Here is a 20327-nt window from a genome sequence, read left to right on the forward strand (position 1 = left end):
CTCTATAGTTTTACAATCGAAAAGCATCAGGCAAAGAAACCCATTATTCTAATTTTTCTTTATCATAGTTCAATAAATCTTCACCAGCATCTTAGATGACCTCTATGAAAGGAAAAATATATCATCTTTTAACATAAAAAACTTCAAAATCACTTACCTAATATTTATTAACAATATCATCCTCTCTATTAGAGCTAATGAGTAGTCTTGTAGAAATCTTCTTAAGGCTTTAGATTCCTATTCTACTTTTAGTTAACAAGTGCGAAATCTTATTCCCTAAAATTTACAATCCATTTACCACGCACCAAATTTGCAACATTCATGGAATAAAAGAGGTCAACTAGCCTCTTTACTGTTTGGGTGTTTACATCTATTATATCTATTATTGCAAACTTTCCAATAAGTATTAAGATATTATGATTGAGAAAGTTCTTATCAGATTTCAAGACTAGAATCATACCATATTATCCTAGGCTAGAAAATTTATCCTTATTATCTTGGCGATTAATTACCTTCTATACCCTTATAAACACATGAATATTTGGCTTTAATATTAACAATATCATTGAGCTCTCTAGAAATTTTTTTTAGAATAGCAGCTCATCTCAAAAAAAGATTTTTCTCCTTGACTAGGATGATGTAACTAGCCTAAAGTGTGAGGGCAGGCTTGGGCTTAGAGACCTTCACATAGTAAAATCTATCATAGGTGCCCATAAACTCCTACCTTTATTGGATTAAGAAGATCATATCTGAGTTAACTTAATATTAGCCAAATATGACATACTTCGTTGGATTTAATTTTTAAAGCCTCTTTTACACTTGGAAAGATCTTTCTCAACTTTCGACTGTTACCAAGCCGAGCAAATATCTATTTGGGAAGATCTATGAGTTGGGAATACCCCTTTCTTACAATGACTTACATATCTTAATATCAACCTCATCTCTAAATTTAGCATGGTTCATGAGCTCTTAGATCATAGCAAATTGAACATACACATTTTATGTAGCCTCTATGGATCATATCTTGTCTCCTCCATCTCTTGGATCTTTTTTTCTCGAGACCCCTTATGATAATATTTTAGTGTAGACTCTTCACCCCTCAGGAATAGTCATCTAAAAACTACTTATAAGTACATTAGAGAAAAAGATCTGAATTCCAACTGACAGGGGTAAACAACAATGTAAAGCCTTCTTGTTATCTCCTATATTAAAATCTTCCTATAGAAATTACTTTGGAAAAGACTACGTCTCCAAGTAGATATCTAGATTTTTGCACAACTATATTTGCACCTATCTAGTTAGTAACTCTAGTCAAGACTCTACTAAACAAATCTGCTTTGAGTGCATTTTCACCCATAACTATTGACACATTGCTAAAACTAAACTCCAATAGACATTCTAATTTTGACACATGATCGAATGGATCATGGCTGAAGAAAGGGTCACGCTTGGACTCACCCTCCAACAACTACTTCAAAGCCTTAATAGTAGATAATCCTTAGTTACTTTTGGAAACATAAGAATAACTATCATTTTTGCATCTCTCATTATCAAATTAAAGCCAAATGATACATAGCTCTTTTTTTTATTATAGTATTTTCAGTACTTGCCTCGAGGGAATCAAAAGGACCCCTCATCTTATTGGACTTATTTAATCCCTCATCTTCTTTTATATGTATATATTTCTTTCTAACTAATTGGGAGAATAAACTTGTGTTGAAGGGATGTAACAAACACCTCCCCTCCACTCTCATATAGGAAGAAGCAATTATCATCTTTGATAGCTTAAAAGCTACCCGACGAAACAAGACCTCTATGATCAGAGTTTTTACTAAATCATAAACCAACATCTTTTCAAACTATCATTCAATCTCTTGGAAAATACACTCTTCATGCTTAGATATATTTTTCTATACAAAAGAAATTAGGATGGCACAATAGACACATGCCAATAGAAACAATAATACCGGAGCCCATAATCTAGCTAACTTTAGTAGAGAGCATCATCCCTAGATTTAGCAAGGTATTTCACCTCCGTTATTTTGTTACGAGGCTCATTTTATAGTTTTTAAAGTTAGGTGTTTCATCTTCGTCATTTTGTCAAGTAACTCGAACTTCATTTTTTTTAGAGAGGCACCCCACCTTTATTATTATGTCAAAAACTTCAATTTCATTTTTCTTGAGGTGTTTCATCTCCACATGAACTTTCTACAATTTATTACAATATTTTTTAAAAAATATATAAATAAAAATATACATATATACGAACTGAATCCAATACCTATAAACATTCCAACATTAACCACTAAACTAATTTTGTATTTAATTTTTAATATATTAAAAAATTTATATAAATAAAATAGTAAAAATATAAATAAAAATATTTTATTAAAAATTTAAGATTGATTATGGGATGAAATACATAATATGAACCTTAATTTGAGTGAAATACTTCAATTTTTATTTAATATTAATTATTAATTATTTTTTATTTTATAATAAATAAATATAAAATAGTAAATTCGTGTGTCCTTTTGAAGATGATAAAGATGATTATGAAATAATTGATATATTATAATTTTAATAGGATTGTTTATTTTTAAATTTTTTTTGTCAGATATCTTATATATATATATATATATATATATTTCTTTATGTAAGATCCATCTTATAGGACACACTAGCATAAAATTTAATAAAATGATTAATTTATAGATTTATTTGGATATTTATTTGGTTATGATTATATTTAGATATATTTGAATATATTTAAATTTAATTATTATAATGATAGGTAAACTTTATTAATATTATTATTATTTATAAAATTTGATATTTATTAATTAATTTTTAATAATATTTTTAGTTTTTAAAATAAAATGAAACAATAGTGAACGGAATATATTTATATTCGGCTCGTCGATGCATAACAAAACGGTTCGATTCAGAAATCACAAAACAGAAAACAAAAACAAAAAAACAGAAGCGAAATGAAGGCGATCGGCGTCGGGAGGAGGCCTTCACCGTCTTCTCCTATCCTCCCCCATCACTCATCGAGCCAGAAGAAGCTTGCACGAGCGCGATTACTCCGCATCCCCTCCAAGAGGTCGCTCCTTCGCCTCCTCCTCCTCTTCGCCGTCCTCGCTCTCGCCCCACCCCTCTACTTCCACTTCCGCCTCCGCCGATTCCAACAGGTACCGGTCATCACGTAAATCTGATCCTATACTTGAAACCCTAAATCCTGCTCTTTTATCTCTTTTGTAACTTTGGTGTTGACCTCGATCCGTTCGACTCAGATGCGATCGAGGAAGTGCGGGTGGTTGGAAAGTCCTCCCCTTGTCTGTGCTCATGGAGGCGATTCGAGCAAGGCCGTCCCCAACACCGTAATAATTGTTCTTCCATTTTTCTGTACGATTATTTTTGGTAAGTGTGGTTTTTCCTCCTTGTTCTGACCTATTAACAGATGGATGCTTATCGCGTCGCCATCGATTCTCGAGTGGATTGCATAGAAATAGATGTCTCTCGTTCTTCAGATGGGGTGCTGTTTGCGCTGCATGATCGGTGCGGTTCATATTATTTTTGTTGCTTCACTTCAATTTTGGATTGGTAAAAGTTTGTATGCTTTACTGCATCCTGAAACACATTAAGCTATGCGGTGTTATCTGTTAACGAGATTTGGTCTCCTTCAAGTGGGTGCATGCCAGTGCGACAATATAGTTTGGAATAATTCAGTTCTGTAGTGGCAAAAGAGGATGCTTTGGAATTGCATTTCATAAGAAGAGGATGAATATTAGAAGGAACTGCAGATTGCTAAATTTTCTATACCCACAGAAGGGGAACGAAAATGTTGCGATTTACATTTTGTGTAACTTTCATCAACAGTTGCTTTGAAGTCTTAAAGGACTGTTATTTTCCCCTCACTTTCACCTGTTTTCTTTTGCTGTCTATTCTGATCCTCTCCTTCGACCCTAGAATAGTCCTTGGTTCAGAAACTTAGATAAAATCTCTGTTAAGACATGCTTTGACAGTTTTAAGGTGATTGTATTACATATATGTCATTTGATTAGTTGCTCGTTCTATCCTATTCAAATGAATTTGGCTTTCATGAAGTTAAAAAGGTCCACCTGCACTTCTAAGGAAATGCATGAAATTTCACTTCTTTTGCAACCAGATCGATTTGGAGTACTGGCGTTTTCAAATACTCTTGAATTAGATATTGAACAGATAGACAGAAAATTATATTTTGCATCAGAAAAACATGAAATTTATCTGTGGCAGCTTAATATAATTTTCTGACTACGATTCCATCTAAGGCACTATTTTATCTACTTTTTCTAAGCATCATTTAGACCTAATTCTTACATGACACAGGCAGGGATCTGCAGAGGATGTCTGGTAATAGTACTGCAAAAGTTGGCTACATGAACATGAATCAGGTAAGAGTTCTCTCTTTTATAGTTCATGAATCAAGTGGCATTTTGATTTTAATCACATGGTGTGGAAGCTACCTAGTGCCCTTCTGTAATTTTTATCTATAACCAATGATAAGAATTCAGTTTTTTGTCTGTTCACTTGTCTTGACATGAGTAAGTCTACACCAGCTTTGTTTCTTTCCTCTTCCTATATTCTGTTGACAATATCTTTCTCTCATAATGACCAATTCACATTCTTATAGTTCCAGAAATATACATCATAAAGAATGAATGATAGAGATACAAAAGTAAATATAAATAAAACATATCACAAAAATATAACATGGGTCTGTTTTACCTACAAACCAGGAGAATTTGCTTCATATCCGGATTGCTTCAGCTGTTATGACATGATAAATTGGCCATTTTCTTTAATGATTTCTTGTAAACAGCCAAGTTTGACCTTGTTGTTATTGATTTGTGTAACAAATAATTTCAAATGAAAGTAGTATATCTGCATGTTGCATAATCTTTGTTTGCCAATGTCAACATGACAAATCCTGTCTTATAGAATTCAAGTTACATTGCAAGCCAACGGTAGTTATGCTGCAATATTCTTGAATGTTGTTATTTTGCATTTATCATCACATTTTTAAATAGGATGAACTCATTGGAAGGCAACAACAAATCTTCTTAATAAATAGCTTGGAAGTGATAGTTCTAGGTTTGTTCCCAGATTATATTGGAATTGATGCCTCTAAAAATGAATCTCTAATTCAAAGAGGAGAAAATTTGTCTTAAGCTGTCAACTAGAATACTAAACTACGGACATATATAACCATTTTAATCATTAAGAAGGCTATTTAATGCCGAATAGACATGACTACAAAAAAAAAAAAATTAGATTACTGATGAACACTGGCACAGTAAAGGCTATCTTTATGTACATTATTGAAATTTATTGGAGGATAGCTGATTATTTGGTTAAATTGTTTGCATTTTCTTGATAGCATGTTCTGTTACAAAATTTGAAATTGAAAGAAATTTTATTATTGAACATCTGAAATTACAACTGATCAGTTTCTTGTGTTGATTATATTCTTTGTATATTGGGGAAGTCACTTTTATAAGGTGATCTTTTAGTTTGTGCTATAGATAAAGGAACTGGATGCAGGCCTTCAGTTTGCACAAGAATTTCACAACCAAAAAGTTCCTACAGCTGAAGATGCATTGGCGGTATAAACACCATATTTCTTGAAGTTCTTTCTTCTTTTTTGCTTTCACTTACTGATCAATATATTGTCTATTAGAGATTTACCAAATGAAGTAACAGGATTATGACAGCTACAATAATGATTTTCTTCTGGTCAGCTAGTAACAATGATAGTCATTTTTCTGGATTGTAATTTTGTCATTCGTTTCATTTACTTATGCAGACAATAGCAAACTCAATTAGGCAGGTCATTGTGGATGCAAAAGTCGGCCCACCATTGTATGAGAAAGGCCTAGCAAAGGACATACTGTCAATTGTAAGTTCGGTTATTTGTAATTAATCTATTGCTGCTGTATTCATAGGAATTTCTAGAAGGGATGCTATCTTAAGTTTGGTGTTAACCAAGCTTAGATGTCCATATATATGGGGTTCTGCTTGGCCCCAGTTCAGAACATCTTAGTTGGGCGAGCTTGTGGTGATTGGTACAGAATTATGAAAACCAATGCCTGTAATTCAAGATCTATATCCCAACATCAACAAAATAATAGCATTTTCACTGAGAAAAAAGTGAATGATGAAAATGTTAGCTTGAGGTCTACCATTTATATGAAATATTTTCATCATCAGTCATTGTTTAGAGGATAAAAATCAGGTTAGATTGGCCATGGGTAGGATCATGATCAGTGGGATCATGTCAGTAAATCAAGGGTTGGCTGAAAATGTTCTAAAAGAAAAGTAGAGAAATAAGAATGGAAAGAAAAAATATGGAAAACTGAACATATATATCAGTTGACCCCAAATAGTTGGGACATTATAGTATCTTTTTCTTGTTGTGTATATTCTAAGATACACTAAAATTTTATTTTCTTACTCGTATATCCTTGAAAAGAACATCATAGTGAAATTGACTATAGTGTTATTTTCTTACATGTTATTTTCTTTTCCTTAATTAAATGTTGACAGGTGAAGAGAACGCAATGCAGAAATTGCCTTGTCTGGGCAAAAAGTGACGTCTTGGCAAATGATGTTATCAAGCTATCACAAGAAGTTGGGGTACAACATACCTCCGTAAATTTGTCTTTTACATTGCTGATTAAGTTTTATTTAGAGTCTCGTAGTTTCATTGTCATATCATTATAGGCAGCTACATAAGATGTAGCTGGGATGTCAATTAGGAATTTGCTCCACTGCATATACTAAGAAAGTTTTTCCTTCTCTTGCCTGGTCTCAGTCCCAAACTCAATTCCTGCTACTGTTCAGGTGGGATACATTGTTATGAGTGATCCTTCTACTGGTGCAAGAAGCAAACTTTGAGAATGAAAGGTGCTGCAGTTGTGGGCGTCTACCATCCTTTGGTTGATGAGGAACTTGTCAGAATTTTGCATGGGTACGAAACACAGTTCTAATAGACTTCAGCTTCTCTCTCTCTCTCTCTCTCTCTCTCTCTCTATATATATATATATATATATATATATATATATATACATACATACATGTATGTATATATATATACATACATACATGTATGTATATGATAAAAAGGCAGGCCTTAGATCCAGCTAGAGTATTATTTAAAAGTTAGGGAAAAATGCACCATCTTCTCACTTTTGGCAGAACTTGACTAGTATACTTTGCTGTAAAGTAATTAATACTTGTGCTGACATGATACGAAGAATAGAGCATCTAGTACAATTAATATGGAAACCATATTAATGCCATTTGTGTTCCAAACAGGGAGGGCAAGAAAGTCTATGCTTGGACTGTCGATGATGCTGGGTCCATGCAAAGAATGCTGTTTGAGCATGTTGACGCCATCATCACGAGCAATCCGTCCCTCCTTCAGGGCATCATGCAGGACATGAAAACAGAATGTCTACAGGGTGGTTTTCCTTGACAGTAAACTATCTATCTCCCAGATTATAAGGTTACTCCACAGGATTCATACTTATTCTGCTAGCCTTCTTCTTGTTCACTATTTAAAATATGGAAAGAATGACTGGGTTGTGTTAGATCATCTATTCTTAAAGCTATTTTCAGCTTTACCTTCTTTCAAACTTCACTCAATTTCTCTATAGATTTTTTCATAGATAGCTCGTTGTTCCTTTTAGGTTACCCTATTTATTGGAAATTTGGAAAACATTAGCTTCCTTAATACAGAGCTTATTTTTCACATTGCAGTTATAATCTTCAATTTCTATCGCCTATATTACTGCTACATGATGTGAGAACTTAGAGGATAAGTCAACGAATTATGGCTGTTCATTGAATGTGCTGCTGTTTGTGTGCTTCCATTGATATAGCATAAGACAAACGCAATCGATACCCAACCATAGCAATCAAAATATGGTATTTGTACTAATATTGATGGGCTTTGGGCCGACCGCTCCTTGGCCCATTACCAGCCCCATGATACTTCTGTAATCATAAAGTAACCGCGCATCCACCGTTCATTTTCTCGGGACATCAACTAATATACGGCTGATTGGTTATTGTCGCATGAAATTTATTGTGCGGAACCGTGTGTTTTAGAATCTTTCGTATGCACAAGACGGCGTGATAGCGAACTCTTCTCTCAAAAACGTTTCTCTACTCTCTTGGCCGACTCTTCCGGATACCTTCCTAATGATTGGGACATGGGGTATGAAGCCATCATGATGCCTTTATGTTCGTCACTTACAAAGCAGGTGGAAATGTGGGTAATGCTTTCAAGGATGGTCCGGTATATTATATTATGTGCTACTCTGGTGCCCTCTCTATTTCAATCCCTTTCGCTTCTTGCCGATTTCCTATTTCCCTTTCGTTCGACCCCCCGGCTCTGTTGCTCGTTGTGGTTGGATCGGATTCCCCCGGCGGGCGACGATGGCGGAACCGGAGGGACGACCGATGGTTGCGGCGGCAGCGGGGAGGCCGGGGCGGCAGGCGCCGCAACAGCAGCAGGCGGGTCTCGGGCAGTCGTTGACGGGGATCGTGCGGATGGCTGTGTTATGGTACTTCGCCATGAAGTTCTTCGGTCCCAAGAAGCCCGCAGAGACCTCCCAGCTCATGTCTAATCTATTCCACAAGGGCGAGCCCTTGGTCCGTCTCTTCGCTCTCCCAAACCCTAGTTATTTTAATCTTTTTATTCGAGATTTGATCCTGTGATCGGATCCTTATACATAAGAATGAAAGGATCGTCTTTTTGGCCGAACATGTGATGGTGTGATGATATACGGGCAGGCTTAGCGAGAAACGTTAAACCTTGGAGTAATTCAAGATCCACGGCTTTTCCAAAATAAGATATTTTCTGGTTCGATGTATGAGTTGTTGTTCGATGAAGAGCATGGACTTGGAATACAAACCATCATTCTTTAAATTTTCTTGTTGAGGACATACATAGTGACTGAAGTTTATTCAGTTCTAGTAACCAATTTGCCTGATGTTATGATCTACTTGTATTTGTTACATATGTTTTATTTTTCTGATTTCTTCTTTTTATGACTTTTTTGTTGCCTATTATTTAGTGGTAAATTTGCCTTTTCATTGTTGACAATTTTTTGCTGAGTTCTCTTAGGGCCACAGATAAGAAAAGATACTTAGGATTGATTGCCATTGGTCATTTTGATACATGATGGATAACTAGTTTAGATGAATACCTGTAAGTTTTAACTTGTGATTGTACAAAAGACTATTCAAAGGCCATATCGGACTAGTATGTTATTTCGTGGTAATTGGCATTTCATGTTGATATTTTGGAAGGTAAGCTACTAAGCTATTATGCCTATGCAGTTGATAGCCTTCTCTTTCCTTTCTTTATGGAGCTTTTTTTTGCTAAACCAGTTGCTCCCACTAGGCTTTGGCTATCCCATGATTTGTTTGACTTCATGAAGATCCAGATCTAAGAACTTGTGAAATCATATTGGGGGGTGTTTCCATGGTTGGATGCAGTGACTATAGGGGAAGCCTTGTCAAAAGGGGATTGTTGAGTTTGAGGCTTTATTGTTCTTTCACCAGGTTTGTTCTTACAACTCGTGGACCCTCGAGCATTCAGATCTTATGATAATCAGGATTTTGATTACATCGATCGAGACTTGTGACATCTGCCGATGCTTGTGGTTGCAGTCCTTTGAAGTGTTCATATTCACTATAAGGTTTCAAATTGAAGTCTACAATAAGAAGGTTACTTTTGTTGCTTACAAAACAACAAATTGGAGCTCCTAATTCAAATGTGTTGTACAATTAGTTTCTTGGGCAACCCAACTAGTTGCATTTAATAAGTTGAACTTATGTGTATGTAATTCAATGAGAAATTAACTTATGGTAGTTCTTGCTTTGTATGAGCTATATGTTGTTCATCAGTTAATTTAACTCATGAAAATTCTTGTTTTGAATAATTACTTTAAAAACATCAGTAGAGAAATGCAAACTTTCACCATAGATTGGTACACAATTTCACATGTCAGATGATGTTCAAATACTGAACACTGCAAGGTTTCAGAAATTCGTAGGAGACTTGTGGAGAAATATAATTGTGATAAGGAACCTATGGTACTTATATGTCAAGTGCATGACTAAAATATCAGAAGATAAGTCTTCAAAAAGGTTATTATATTATTATAAATCCACTTTAACAAGTTTTATGAGTTATTAATTTTTTCATACATATGCAACACATGAATACACATTTACATGTGGATGTGTGCTGCAACAGGATTTATTATGGTGTGTCCACATTCCACTAACACTCTTCCAATCAATATTCCTATTAAGAGTATGAGAAAAGGATATTGTACAAGCTTATCATTTTTTGTGTTTTGGATTTTTTTGTGCTGTTGTTGTGCTTTATTGTCATAATGAACTCTTCTATATAATTTTACGGTGCATGATCAGATTTCTTTTGTTACTTTTCTAATGGCCAGGATATGTGGCTTTATCTTTCTGAGAAGGAGAAGTTTAAGGAATTCGGTGATGAGGATGCCCTTGTTTGGCATGAGACAAATATTCCTTATGCAGTTTGGGAACAGAGTAGTACTAGATCCTTATCCTTGAAGTATTATCCATCAGAGGTAACCATATCGATTTTGTATATGTGGACCTTAGTTTTTGGTTCATATCTCATTGAGCATACAACGGTATCATGTAACTTGTAGGCTGTAAAACACAATGGAAGCCTGTATGCTCATGTTTTCTTTGCTCGCTCGGGTTACCCTCCTGATCCTAATGATCCTGAATATGAACCATTATCTGCCTTTAGTAGGACCCATTGTGAGTATTTCAGTTTCTATGGCTTTTTTTTAGGTTAATTGGGTAATGGTCCGTATTGAGCTTACACATTTTTATTTTGTTCAGCCGTTGTTGCCTTCTTGCCCAAGTCAAAATCTGGCAAAAAGAAGAGCTTGCTAGGCAGTTCCAAGGATTCTGAAGGGGAAGAATCAGTTGCTGAGGTTATGCTTATCTCTTAGTTTCATTTGCAATTTAGGTTTTACATACATGAAAACTGATCTCTTAAATGGGACTGCCTTTTAAGTTCGCTGTTAGATGACTTTTTAGTAATAAATTGATTTCTTTTCTTTTATTTTCTTTTCTGGTCTTCTTGATCCTCTTTTGGTTGTGGAAAATGGGACTGCCTTTTTACCTTTCTTCTCATATTTCCTTGGTTTGACAAACTTTTATGTGGTTCCTACAGTTGAAGGATGATACTCAAGTTGAAGCCAAAGATGTGGGTCCTGCAGAATGGATTTCATACTGGAAACCAAATATCACTATTAACCTTGTTGATGATTTCACAAGGTACTTCCCAACCTGCTCCCCACAGCAAAAAAAAGAAAAATAAAAAAAAGGAATCAACAACAACAACACTTATTTGATAATATTTGAGCCGATTGACTAGAATGTGATGTGGTATAATTGTTTCTAATACATATTGCAGATGTAATTTTTTTTTACATTTCAGATTAGGCATCCAACTTGTGACCCCTTATATGATGGAAGGATATCTCTTAGCTGACTCAAATCTTGATCAATTGATGAGTCTGATTTAGTTCCTTTATTATTTTCTTGTGCTGCCATATCTGGTACATGTGATGTTCATGTCCACATCTACCTTTGAACTAAATCAATCCTGTTTTCATCATACATTATATTGGTATCATACAAGGGGTCACAAGTTTGATCCTGCAGTATGTTTGATAAAAAATTACATGTAACTTGCTAAAAAGGATTGTGAATAGATTGTTCAGATTTATTTGTGGCTGGCATATGTTAAGAACCAGAACATGCATAACATTTATTTATTTATTGTAAACCATTCTAATTTTCTCTTGTTTTGTTTAACTGCAGATACCCTCATAACAATGTTCCTCCAAATATCGCTGGCTGTATCCTGTGTTTCATACATTAATTGCATGCTTGAATTGAGTCTATAGTGGATTTACTATCTTTTGGTAGTTGTAACTGTAAATTGAATTTTCCACTTGCCAAGATTTGTTTTGCCTCATTTTGTTGTAACACCCTTGCAGTATTATAAGTTGTGGCATAGTTCATTAGCCAGTGTTGGTAATTCTTGTTGCTAATTTTGACTTTTATCCAAGGAACTTGTTTCTCCCAAGTCTAGCTCATCCCTGGATATTGAAGGGGTGAAATTTGTGGGATAAAACATGGAGGAGAAGGGCAGAGGGAGATGTGCAAGCGAGGAGGGCTGGAGATGGCCAGGGTTACAGTTAATATTTGCATGCAGGACTTTATGATATCCTAGAAAAAATTGGCCCGAACTGATTGGTGGGAAAGATCTGTCAATGTCTATATGGGCTTGGGGCAGGTTCTCATAGGTTCAGGACTCTGCCACCTCTATGATTGGGGGGGGGGGGGGGGGGGGGGTGGGTTGGGTTCTCAAGCTCTTCATAATGGAGTTTATCGAAATCTTTTCAAATTTGCATGTTGTGAATCATTTAAATTTATGTTTTATGGAGTTTATCGATATAGTTTTCTTTTACATTGTCCGGATGTTGAACTTGATCATTTTCCACCTTCTATTTCAAGATAATAATTTTGTTCTCTTTGGTAAAATAATGCTTTGAGTTGTTCTCTGCTTGTTTGGATATTGACATTGTAAAATGCTTAAGTTGGGATTGCTTATTTATATAACATGATCACTCTAAATGGTAATAACATTGAATACCTTGACCCCAGATGGCAGATTTAAACATAGAGCCAACCACAGCGAACTACTTCCCTACAATTTTCTTTAATGAATTTTGGCTCTTAAGGGACAAGCTAATATCACTCAATGAGACCGTGGCAGAATTGCCTCTTAATCTGGAGTTAGGTCCCATTAGCTTGACTAAGTGGCAATTGTTTTTACAGATTGAGCAGTCTTTTCAGATCCATCGTAGTTATGGAAGCATGCTTGAAGGCGAGGCTGACGAACTTAAGGTATACTGAAATGACAGTAGTAAGTTTTGCTGTCAAGTTGCTGAGCTTTTCTATGCATTAAAGCTACACAATAGTTTATTTCAATTTTCAAGAACTAATTATTTTGGTATATAACTTTTGATCCAGTATGTTCATCCTTTTTATTTTCTTTTTTTAGATAATGTATTTTGATCTATGCATAAATCTGATTGCATTGATGTTTTATTAATTACAAGACAAAAGTAGATCTTTCCCTACCATTGAGATCTAGGCTTAATGATTTGTTAATTATATGGAAATAATCTACTATATCTTGCAAATCTGAATGCAATATAGTTTTGGATAAATTAAGTCTTGTTGAAATGCCATTGCTTTAACAAATCCCTTAATGTACTTTGAAATACTTTACCATTCATCTTGAAGTAAAGGTACTCGGTTTGCATTTCAACTAGTTAAAGGTTAATGCTGAAAGAGGCAGAAAACAGTTGTTTTAATACTAAAGTTTTAGACCAGATTTCGTATTGGTGAAATGTTATTGGGTCAACTGTAAGATCTTAAGAAAAGTACAGGATTAGGTAAGTATTATTCTTTGAACTTTAGAGATACTATGTTGTCGTAGTTCAGTTGGTTGGCAAAAGTATCGGTCATATTGTTTAGATGACTATACCTACTTTTGTAATCAGTATATTCTGATGTATTATATTTTGTTTTGTTCATTTAATTCTAGATATCTCTCTGGATTTTATTTGTTGATAATTTTATGCATCCATTCTGGTAGTGTCTCTCATCTTTCGAAGACTAATTTGATCTTTCTGTCTGCTTTTGATGACTAATTTGATCTTTCTGACAGAGGGTATTCTTGGAAGGAAACCCATATCTACTGGGGGTGACTATGGTTGTATCTCTACTACATTCTGTGTTTGATTTTTTGGCTTTCAAGAATGGTATGTCAACATGACAACTTTGAAGATATTACAAAGTACTGATAAACCACTGTTATGCTTAATGCCAAAATAAAGGTTCAAAACTATAAGATTATATTTATTTTTTGCAGATATTCAATTTTGGAATAAAAACAAATCTATGGAAGGACTGTCTGCAAAATCAGTTGTCGTGAATTTCATATGTCAGCTGATTGTTTTCCTTTACCTCCTGGATAATGAAACCTCTTGGATGATACTAGCTAGTTCTGGAATTGGGTGCTGCATTGAGTTTTGGAAAATTGGGAAAGCCATGCACATTGTGGTAAGCTCCATCTTTTACTATTGTTCCCTGATAATTGCATAGTACATACAATGTGCAGAATAACCTAAGAAATACCTTGATAAAACTTTGTTTGTTCAATGTATGAGGTGTTTGTTGACCACACCAAATTTTCAGAGATAGGACCTGAGTTCCATGGATGTTGCATATACTCCAACTCACCCACTTCACAAATTCCATGATTTAGAAGTTCCATAGGATTTGTGACTTGTACTATTCAGGAAAATCATGCTTTGGTAGGAACCAAATATATCACTTTTACAATTTCAAAACCTTTCTACTCTTTGTGCGAGTTGTTGGAAGCAAATAAAACAAGAAAGCGTAGATAAGATAAAAGATTTATTTGTACTTTTTATTTTTTTAGATAATCCAAGTCAGTGATTTAAATAGGCGCTCGGGCGAGGCGAGGCCCGAGCACCTCGTGTGTGCACCAAGCGACGCGCTTCAATGAGGCATCGCTTGGGCGCTTGTGTTGGGCGTTTCAGGTGAGCGCCTGACTCTGTTAGGCGAACCGAACCAGTTTAAGGCTGGTTCGGTTCGTAGTTTCTTACCTCAAAACCATGCTTCACGCCTACGCGACCTCGAGGAACCCTAGTGCTCCTTCTGCCTCCGTCGTCGATGCTTTCTACTGCTGCTTTCGCTGCAGATGTAGCGGACCGAGCCTTCCTCTGTTGTAGACAGACGAGTCCGACGGCCCCCTAGCTTCCTTTTGCTGTCGCATCCTTCCATTGTCAAGGGAGACGACCGCAGGTTCCTCCACCACCGACAGACACCGTCTGGAGCTTCCGTCACTATCACTGCTGCTGTCCGTAGCCTTCGTCGCCGCTATCCGCAGCTTCTGCCATTGTCATTGCTGCTGTCCGCAGCTTTCACCGTTGTCATTGCTACTGTCCATAGCTTCCGCCGCTGCCGCTACTATCGTTCTCAGCACTGTTGCTATTTCTGTTACTGTTTATATTTTTTTCTCCCCTCTCTACTTTAAGTGATATACCGTTAACAGTATATTTTAATTTAATATTATATTTTAATTTAAATAATTATGTTTTTAATTATATTATTTATTTTTTAATATTTTAATATTTCAGAGAATATTTTTTTCTCCTCTTCTAACTTAAGTAATATACTGTTAACAGTATATTTTTAATTTAATATTATATTTTTGTTTAAATAATTATATTTTTAATTATATTATATATTTTGATATTTTGATATTTTATAGCACCGCGCTTTGGTACCTTTTGGTGCCTAGCGTTTTTTAAATCACTGATCCTAGTGATATATGCATATTTTTGTATATTATATACAACTACACAGTCACCTGTATATACACTCCCATTCTAGACACTTCCGATCTGTATGTTCTTTGACCTTGCTGCTCTCTAGCATCTAAATCAACATCTGCACTCGTTTCAGACTGAGGACTGCAATGATGGCACAAAGTGTTTAAATCTTTGTTGTCATGTAGTCCATTGTTATTTGGTTTTGTTTTTTAGGTGGTTTTCCAGAGTCATCTGAGAAGCAAAATTCATTGTTGGGGATTTAATTTGTTTTGCCTAGAGTAGTTGATTTGGTAATTATTTAAGCTGTTTAAAGTTTCAAATACTTGTTCAAGGTCCTTTGTTTTTACTGTACCTTGTAATATTTGATGTTTATGGAGTTATATTGAGAGTGGGTGTCATATGTGATTGTTGAGTTTTAGTGTTTGAGACATTAAACATCCAACTCAACCAGAAGATAAACTCTTTTTAATCTCAGCTTCACATGTAATTAGAAAATGGTCTTCATTGAACTTTTCCATTAATATCTACACCAGATTGACAGAAGCGGAAGGATCCCCATGCTGAAACTTCAAGACCGTGAGTCGTATGCCAAGAATAAAACAAAGGAGTATGATGATCTTGCCATGAAGTACCTATCTTATGTGCTTTTCTTCCTCGTTGCTTGCTTTTCCATTTATTCACTAATGTACGAGCAACATAAAAGCTGGTATTCTTGGATACTTTCTTCCCTCACTAGCTGCGTCTACATGTTTGGTAAGCTCCCTCTTCTTTTTCTTTTTAGTTAGAAACTGCATCTGCTGCATTTCATGTAAGGCATTATAACATTCTTTTGATGTGGCAGCTTCTGTCACTGGTGTGCCTAAATTTACCTTTTATCTCTGTCAATGTTCTTAAGGCTTGCATGTTGTCTTTTATTCTCTGTTCACCAACATACATTTATGCCTCATACGAATCTGGGATCACCATCATATCATGGCCAAAATGTTTGAGTTCACTATATGTTTTTTGCAACACATAATTTAGTTAGTATAATGGCAATCTAGAACTTTGGAGTTTTTGTTAATATATTCCCTCGTCTCTCGTTAATGCTTGGATGTGACCAGCATAAATTTTACACATCATCCTGGGATTACATGATTCTATGGACCTATAGGTTGAGCACACTCTATGTTTCCTATTAGGCTTGTTGTTTAACTACTGTAACATACATTGATTTATCTTTTCAGATAATCATGTCGTCCCTAAAAAAAGTTTACCTATGCATTTTAGACATATATCGAACCTGATTATTTTAATTTTCAGCCAGCCTTTCTGAAGTTCTGTGAGCATTTTTCTGAGTCTTAGTCACTAAACGTTTTCTGTCCTATTTTCTTTAAGCATCAACGATTTGATGTTCATCAATACCATTGGTAAGCATTTTGTGTAATGTGTTTTTTTGTTTGAAGATTTTCTGGCATCTTACTAGCATAAGCATTAATCCTAGTTAGTTAACTAGTAAGTTCGTCCTGTATGACACCGGTTACTGTGCACCAATAAATGAAAAACACTAAAGTTTATTTTTTCTAGAAGAAAATGATGTGATAAAAATGTACTAGGAATTGAGAACCATTGGACTGGTACCAGTGTATGTATAGCTAGATAAATGTACATATACTGTGATTAAATTATTTTTTATTAATTTAATATACATATATAGCTTGATGATACTAAGCAGTATAGATTAGGATACTGCTACCACACCATTTTGATGAGTTATCATAATTAGTATTGAATTAATATTTAAATGCTTGTATATATGGAATATGACAAATTATCTATATTGTTGAAAGATTAAACATTTTATATTATTTATAATAAGAATATCGTCTTCTGAAGCAAAAGTAGATGTAACTAAATATCATCCAGAATACTTTAGTGTATTTTCTTTTCCTTATACTTTGGGACTACAAAATTGAATATGAGATCATTGAGAGAATGAATGAACTGAGGTTTGTCCCCCTCGATATCTTTGGGTGGTACAAGGTCGCAATTCCCTAGGAATGATTTTTAGAAATCTTTATGGTACATTTCCTTTGATAATAAAGATGCCATCCTCCATGAGATGTGGAGGTGCGAGGATTTTACCTTGAGAGTTAAATTCTTGAGTCAAAGTGAGTCTATTAATATTTTTTTCTCTTATCTAATTTTTTCCCCTATCCTACAATTAGTAAATCCTAAAAGGCTAAAACAATATTTTCTTTGCACATTTATCTTTTCATGTTACATAGGTTTTGGTAGCAAAGCATCTGTCCTGTGTCACATTTGATATCAAAACCATTGTCTTTTGGTTGGTACTTTTAACTTGACAATTTCCAATTGAGTTGGTCGATCAATAATGCATTTGCCTTGTTTCTTTTATGTAACTAATATATTCCTTGTGCATTATCTGCAGGGTTTATCATGATGTGCCCACAGCTTTTCATAAATTACAAACTTCAATCTGTAGCACATCTTCCTTGGCGGCAAATGACCTACAAGTTCCTTAATACCATCATTGATGATCTTTTTGCATTTGTAATCAAAATGCCAATGCTGCATCGTCTGTCTGTTTTCCGAGATGGTGGGTTATCCTTGGAATAGCTTGTTTGAACCTGTGTGAGAACTTCCTGGTAAAACTTTCAGCTAACAATTTTTTATGGGCTGTGCAGATCTTATTTTCCTGATATATCTATACCAGAGATGGATATACCCTGTTGATAGGAATCGCGTGAATGAATTCGGCTTTGGTGGTGAAGATGAAGCACAGAGCAACCGAAATTTGGTATCTGGTGATGCTTCTGCTGCACAGGAAGGTGATGCTACGACTGTTGGCGACAAGAAGACCAATTGATCTCGGTACCTACCCTAGCTGTACTTCTTTTAGTTTGGGCTGACTTAGAAAACTGTCTCGGATCCTCTTCGTGGGATATAACTTGGCCCAACAATTCAATTGGCCGTTGCTGGCTCAGCTGGATGTATGATAAGGCTGCTTTGCTGACTACATGGTATAAGCAAGCAAATCACTGGCGCATTACTAACAATAGTTTGAGGTTGGGGTTTGATGAAACTCTTTTTTTGAGTATCCAAATACGTTGCTTGGGATGTAATAAGACATAGGTCCGCTAGAAGATCATTCCTTTGATATTTTGGTGGGGCTTGGGCTTGTTCTGTGTGGCCGTTTGCCATTGAGATTTCTTTTTCAGTTAATGAGGACAACTATGTGCTTACAGAGATAGTATTGAATTGTTTTTGTCAGGACAACCACGTTGATTTGATGGGTAGCTGAAGTGTCGTTGGTTGATCCGGTTGAGTTGTTTTTTTCCTTCACATTCTACTCCTTTGATCATATTATGGAGACAGTTCGTGCCGTTCATTCCCCATCATGATTGTTCTTTTGTATATAGATGATTCTGGACAGGCCTTTGCGATAGTACTACTGCCACCGAAGGGATGACGCACTACGATTGACGCATCGTATTGGGAATATTTGCTCGTCATGAGATGTGGCTGCCTGTGAACTGTGAGGTGGTAATCTCCATCACCTTTTTTTCTTTTTCTGTTGTCTTTTCTAGTTCTTGTCAGCAATTCGATCGAACCCAGTGGTCAGAGTTTGTTCATACGAAAGCTGATAGCTGATGCAGTTTGCGCACCGAAAGTGATTTGTTCTATTATATAAATTAAATTTGATTTGTCGATGCTGCCTAGATTTTTATCATATGTTTATAGGCTCAAATCTCATCTTTACCATTTACATGAACCTTCTTTCTCTTGTTTCTCGGCTATATTTGATCAGTTACGTGACTTTACACCGTTCATCTTCCTCACGTACGTGAATCGTCGTCCACCTTTGCGCTCGGTCTCAGCGTACTCCACCTTTGAAGCCATCTATCTCGGCACGAAGTCTATAATATATATATATATATATTGAAAAAAAAGATAAAAACACCTTCAACCATCTACATTATGTTAGAGTAATTATTTTAATCAATGATACTCTCATTTTTAGTTTACATCACTTAATCTTTTATAATTTACTCGTATCTAAAATTACTCTTATATTTTAAAAAACATAGTATATAAATCTCTTCCGTCGAGTCTGAGTTAATAAATATTAGAGTGACATACTGACTCATAATAAACTATTAATATAATGATACGTATAATTTAAGTTTTAAAAAAATATATTTTAGCTCACCATTTAAACTCTTATGGTTTTACTCGTGTCTAAAATAATTCATACATTTTCAAAATATAACACATAAGTCCCTCATGTCAAGTTTGAGTTAACAAACATTAAAGTCTGCTTACGTGACATATTGACTAATAATAAACTATTAATATAATAATATATAATTTAAATTTAAAAAATTTAGGTCATCATCAATAGCAGGAGGAGGCGTTATCATGGAAGCGATCACCACCAACAACACCAAGTCATTGTCGCCTAATAAGGCATTGTATGCACGTAACCTCTCCCGTGCTAGCAATAAGCTCAGGAGCTTTCGGTCTTGCCTCAAATGGATGTGCATTGATTAGTTGGATGCTAGGCATGCAATGATCTCCTAGTCCTTCTTTCTCCTCCTATGCATCTTCGTCCCTACCGCCTCTCACTCCGTCCTCTCCTGTGCTCCCACCCATCATGCCTATGACATGGTGGTTCAACTCTTCCTCACCTTTGCCTCCGATCTCTTCTATTTCTGCCTCTTCGCCTTTGTCCATCGCTATGACCTTTGTTGCTTCTTCCTCGACAAGATA

General features: G+C 35.3%; 1 protein-coding gene and 1 pseudogene across 1 annotated transcript; both read left to right on the forward strand.

Moving 5' to 3' along the window:
• Nucleotides 1-2949: 2949 nt before the first annotated feature.
• On the forward strand, nt 2950-7664 carry LOC135584126 (glycerophosphodiester phosphodiesterase GDPD4-like; annotated as a pseudogene).
• Nucleotides 7665-8401: 737 nt separating this feature from the next.
• On the forward strand, nt 8402-18833 carry LOC103988057 (uncharacterized). The gene is made up of 12 exons (XM_009406563.3): nt 8402-8700; nt 10521-10667; nt 10752-10866; nt 10951-11045; nt 11288-11391; nt 11941-11978; nt 12797-13032; nt 13862-13955; nt 14066-14256; nt 16088-16307; nt 17986-18153; nt 18242-18833. The coding sequence occupies exons 1-12, from the start codon at nt 8485-8487 to the stop codon at nt 18421-18423; spliced, it is 1806 nt and encodes a 601-aa protein (XP_009404838.2). The 5' UTR covers nt 8402-8484; the 3' UTR covers nt 18424-18833.
• Nucleotides 18834-20327: the final 1494 nt, after the last annotated feature.

Source organism: Musa acuminata, chromosome BXJ1-6 (assembly GCF_036884655.1).
Source record: "Musa acuminata AAA Group cultivar baxijiao chromosome BXJ1-6, Cavendish_Baxijiao_AAA, whole genome shotgun sequence".
NCBI classification, from domain to species: Eukaryota; Viridiplantae; Streptophyta; class Magnoliopsida; order Zingiberales; family Musaceae; genus Musa; species Musa acuminata.

Excerpts from the sequence above, each read along its gene's own strand:
- LOC103988057 (XM_009406563.3), top strand. The coding sequence starts at position 8,485 with ATGGCGGAACCGGAGGGACGACCGATGGTTGCGGCGGCAGCGGGGAGG. Across the intron at positions 11,046-11,287 it reads GGGAAGAATCAGTTGCTGAG|TTGAAGGATGATACTCAAGT; the intron begins GTTATGCTTATC and ends TGGTTCCTACAG. Across the intron at positions 11,392-11,940 it reads CTTGTTGATGATTTCACAAG|ATACCCTCATAACAATGTTC; the intron begins GTACTTCCCAAC and ends GTTTAACTGCAG.